A 5051-nucleotide genomic window follows, 5' to 3' on the forward strand; every position below is an offset into this window, starting at 1 on the left:
AAGAAAGAAAGAAAGAAAGAAAGAAAGAAAGAAAGAAAGAAAGAAAGAAAGAAAGATCCAGTCCAGATCTGTTGTGTTCTGTAGCCTACGTCTACTGTATGACACATTGGCCTTACCTGACACCAAGCCTGACACCCCGCCCCCAACTGATTTATATTTTGACGCCAGTGAACAAACATGATCGAGTCACACATGTTAGGCCATGCCTACTAAGCACAATTCTCCAACTTTGTGACGTTTCTCCATTCTTGACTGCCACGCCCTCCGCCTGTTCGATAATCCTTAGCATTCAGTTTTTGAGCATTTTGACATTGCACCTTGGCTTGAACAGAGGCGTGTAGCCTAATTATTAGCCTATAGTTTATTATAATTTCGAACTGTTGCTGCTTGCTGATGATATAGGATATAGGCTATTTAAGGGATTTGGTGGAGTTTTGGACCAGAGAGCTTTGAATTCTTTGAGTCACATCATTTCTTCAGACAGGTAAACCTCATCGCCGGTGTGTCTGCTGTGTGTGTGTGTGTGTGTGTGTGTGTGTGTGTGTGTGTGTGTGTGTGTGTGTGTGTGTGTGTGTGTGTGTGTGTGTGCGTGTTTTATTGATTGATTGAAATATTTATTAACAGTTTGTAGAATTTACAGTAGGCTACATTTTAAGCACAAACTCAATACAAAGACTGTTAGCTGTGAGTGAACGACCCAATTAAGCATTACACTTGTTTACAACAGGGTCCACATTGTTCAATTCATCAAAATAGTGTGTGTGTGTGTGTGTGTGTGTGTGTGTGTGTGTGTGTGTGTGTGTGTGTGTGTGTGTGTGTGTGTGTGTGTGCGCGCGAGCGCGCGCTTGCGCGATGTCGATGATATAGCCTCTGAACTGATCTGAGGCCATTATAGAGGCTGAAAACATCTATAGACATGATTGGATATGTTTTGTTTTTCCAAAGTACTCTACAGAAGATAAAATAAACATTATAGGCTATGGATGCATCAGGTATCATACTAGTAGGCCTAAGTAGACTGAGGGTACTGCCACACAGGAGCGGAAACCCGTTTTGCGCTGCCGACAGTCTCGGCTGTCGGCAGCCGAAAAACCGGGTTTTTAGACAGCTGGTGGATGGAGAAAATATATCTGGGCACTGGGCACCTCGAAGTAACATTCTGTCCAAATTGTTAACAAAACATTGAAAAATCGTCTGAAGAAATGTAAAGCAGTGGTTCTCATGTTTGCTTCAGATCACCCCTGTAATCTTTTCATCCATGGCACCCCTGGCTGAATTACATTGTCATTTACTGTAACCCTGATCCTTGATGACATTGAAAATAACTTTATACTTTATAAAATAGCCCGTTCTCTTCAGCCTCCACAGCCCTTCTCATCAACATCATCATCATCATCATCATCCTGCTCCGTGGTGGTCTAGTGGTTAGGGTTTGGTGCTCTCACCGCTGCGGCCTGGGTTCGATTCCCAGTCAGGGAACATTGTTTTATGATGAATTCCTGTTCTGTTCTTTAACTATATAGAAGTGTCTATTTGTACGTCTCTAAATGTTTTTATGAATTGAACAATGTTGTTGTAAACAAGTGTAATGCTTAATTGGGTCGTCCACTCACAGTTTTTTTTTTTTTTAAAGATATTTTTTTTTGCGGCTTACGCCTTTATTGATTTTTTAAGGGATAGAAAGTAGGCTGACAGGAAACGGGAGAGAGATGGGGGGATGACATGCGGTAAAGGCCGTGTCGGGTCCGGGAGTCGAACCCGCGGCACACCGCGACTGGATCACCAGTCCGGTGCCCAGACCGTTACGCTACGGCCTGGGCCGTCCACTCACAGTTAACAGTCTTTGTATTGAGTTTGTGCTTGAAATGTATTGTAATTCTGCAAACTGTTAATAAATATTTAAATCAATCAATCAAAAATTTCCTTCTCCTTCTCACCGCCGGGTGACACACTTCATTTTTATGCTTGTCGGCAGCTTACATCTGACGCGGAGGAGAGCGTCAGATGTAAGCTGGCCGTCGCGCAAGTCGTCGGCGAAAACAAAACTAGTGTAGCCTTGGCCGGGAGGCGAAACCGGGTTCCCCGTTCCAAAGGCACGTACGTTAACCAGTCGACTAGACAGTCATGACTCGATAACCAAGTAGCAACGCAGCAGCTTATAGCCTACACTAGAATGCGCCTTTGTCTGTGTCAACATCTTGTCACTCAATTGTCAGTCACGCCCACTTCGCCAACCAAGAAATAGAGGACTACAGGCAGGCCATAAATAGGCTTCCGTGTGCGTCTCCTGAGGGGACCGCCCAAAGCCCCGGAAGAAGTGTGCGTGTGCGTGTGTGCGCGCACGCGTGTGTGTGTGTGCGTGTTTATAGTGGTGACGTGCAATCATGCATAGTGAATATATAGAGAATGACTACTAAGTATAGCCTACAGTACACAATTTACAATTACAATTTAGGCATTTATCAAATACATTTAATTTCAAACTACTCATCAAGAATCATAATAAGCTAAGAACCTAACATCCATCTAACAGCAAATGGTGCATTTATATAGCGCCTTTGGCGCTTTACATATAGATTGTGCATTATATTCACCCATACATGTATTCATACACCGATAGCGGCAGAAACCATGCAAAGGTACCAACCAGCACATCACCAGGAGCAATTAGGGGTTCAGTGTCTTGCTCAAGGACACTTCAACACTAAGTCTGGGCGGAACCCGGATTCGAACTGGCAACCTTGCGGTTACCATCCAGCCACTCTACCACAATGAAACTACACTATAGAGTGCTATGTCTACATAAAATACTATGCACACCTTCAACAGTGAGCATTTTACATTTTAATCATAGGCCTATAATGTTCAGTTCCACATACCTTTGCACCTCCCTCTCTAAGGTGCTATTTACACGAGGATGGTGTTCATAAAAAACGGCAAAATAAAGTACCGTTTAGCGCTGTCATTTAGACGAGAACGGTGTTCTCAGGAGGTGAAAACGCATCGAAGTCAAACTGCCTCCCAGAGTGGAAATCTTTCAGAACACCGTTTCCTATGGTCTCCATATAAACAGGCAAAACGGTGAATCCGCAAAACTTATGACATCATGGCTCACAGCGCATATGTTTATTACATTGATGCAGAGCCATATCATTATGATATAATGGAGTTCCTGAACAAGCCTCCCTCCTCGCCTACAAACTGATGCTCATCAGCGATGTTGAATGTAAAACCATGATGTAAATAAAAAGCCTTGTGATAGACGGCAGCCGCGCAGCAGTGTTTATGTAGCCTAATGTATTATACAATATATACCATCCCGTGGCGCGCCCAGAGCCGTGTTGCGCAGGCTTGCGTGAAGGTTTCTTCTTCTTGTACGTGGGTGACCTGTCTATTTGGCAGCCCGTTATCGCCACCTAGCGACAGTATAGCAAAATAGCACATCATATCATAACGTGTGCGTTCTCGTGTAAAGGGTAAGAAAAAATGAGAACGCAACAGGACTTTGACGTGTTATATGGAGATGGTCCCCGTCTAAAAGAGGCCTAAGTCTCTCTGCCCCCGTCTCTCACGCTCTCTCTCTCTCTCTCTCTCACACACACACACACACACACACACACACACACACACACACACACACACACACACACACACACACACACACACACACACACACACACACACACACACACACACACACACACACACACACACACACACGAGACAGTATAGGTGCCAGGTTAAATGTATCCCTTCCTGTTTGTCCTCCCTGTTAATTTGTATTTTCTTGTTCTCAGAATTTCTCGTCCCATCCACCGCTATGCTTCTGATGGTTAGTATTGCAGTGTGCCTGAGCTCCATGGGGCTGTGCAGGCTGTGCTCCCTCCCCTGGCTGTGGAGTCTGTTGGCTGGGCTGGGGCTCAGCATGACCCTGAGGGGCACCTGGAGGTTCCTCTATGTAGCTCTTCGAACCATCAAGAGAGATCTTCGGTAAGTAGTGAGTGCGACTGTGCTGTGTGTGTGTGCGTGTGTGCGTGTGCGTGTGTGTGTGTGTGTGTGTGTGTTCGCGCATGAGTGCGTGCATGCCCGCGTGCGTGTGTTATACACAAATGTGAATTCATTTCCGGTGCTCCCCTTGTTGTGGCAGCTGTTTGGTTGTGATACTGAGGGTGAAGTTTGCCCTCAAGAGACACGTGCGCAGCGGCTGCACCATCCCTGCTCTGTTTGCCCAGACGGTGGCGCTGTACCCAGACAAGCCTGCCCTGGTGTGTGAGGCCACGGGAGAGGTAAGGGCTCCAGCAGGCTGCATGTAGATATATGTACAAATATTACACAGTTAAATCCTCCAGTGTTCATTTAACTCTGAGAGAGTGTCCAAATGCATAATTATATTACAATAAATAAACCTGGTGATTTCATTGCAGCAGTTTAAATGGACTACCCTAAACCTTTATTTATTTTCTTCTTCTTCTTCTTTTTATAGACTTGTATCAGTACATTAGCCTGCTTATTCCATGGCTACTTAAGTGGTTCAGGTCTTTGACGCTAATACAATTATCTTAATTTTACTACAATTGCTTTACAACAATGAGAATACACAATATCAAAACAATGTGATAATATTGATATTCATATCAATCCCAGGTGTGGAGTTTTAAGGAATTGGCAGAGAGGTGCCACGCTGTGGCCCACTGGGCACTGGCTCAGGGCTGGACACAGGGGGACGTGGTGGCCTTGTACTTGGAAAGCCGCCCAGAGCTGGTGGCTCTGTGGTTGGGCCTGGCTATGATTGGTGTGGAGGCTGCGCTCATCAACCACAATTTGAGAAAAGATCCCTTGCTTCACTGTCTGGAAGCATCGAGGGCCCAGGCCGTGGTGTTTGGGACAGAGCTTTCTGAAGGTAAGGGGCGATTCATACTCCTATTTTAGAGCCGAATAAAAGTCGGTTCGGCTCTGTAGAGCCTACAATGTGACGTCATTTGAGGTTCGGGGGTACCGTCCTAAAGTCGGCTCTTCGGTGCTACTGAAAATTTCTGACGAGCCAAAATCAT

At 45.3% G+C, this 5051-nt stretch overlaps 1 protein-coding gene across 3 annotated transcripts in view; it reads left to right on the forward strand.

The window, feature by feature from the left end:
* Positions 1-323: 323 nt before the first annotated feature.
* Positions 324-5051, forward strand: part of LOC310858901 (long-chain fatty acid transport protein 1-like) — a 13326-nt gene continuing 8598 nt past the window's right edge. Inside the window, exons 1-4 of one of the 3 annotated variants that reach the window (XM_083765201.1) lie at positions 324-484; positions 3798-3990; positions 4148-4286; positions 4645-4900. In XM_083765201.1, coding sequence (XP_083621327.1) covers positions 3821-3990; positions 4148-4286; positions 4645-4900 — 565 coding nt within the window. In that variant the 5' untranslated portion in view covers positions 324-484; positions 3798-3820. The remainder of the gene's footprint in view (positions 485-3797; positions 3991-4147; positions 4287-4644; positions 4901-5051) is intronic. The other 2 variants (XM_083765203.1, XM_083765202.1) reach the window with 2 other exon arrangements.

Source organism: Protomyctophum parallelum (assembly GCF_964188405.1).
Source record: "Protomyctophum parallelum genome assembly, chromosome: 5".
NCBI lineage: Eukaryota > Metazoa > Chordata > Actinopteri > Myctophiformes > Myctophidae > Protomyctophum > Protomyctophum parallelum.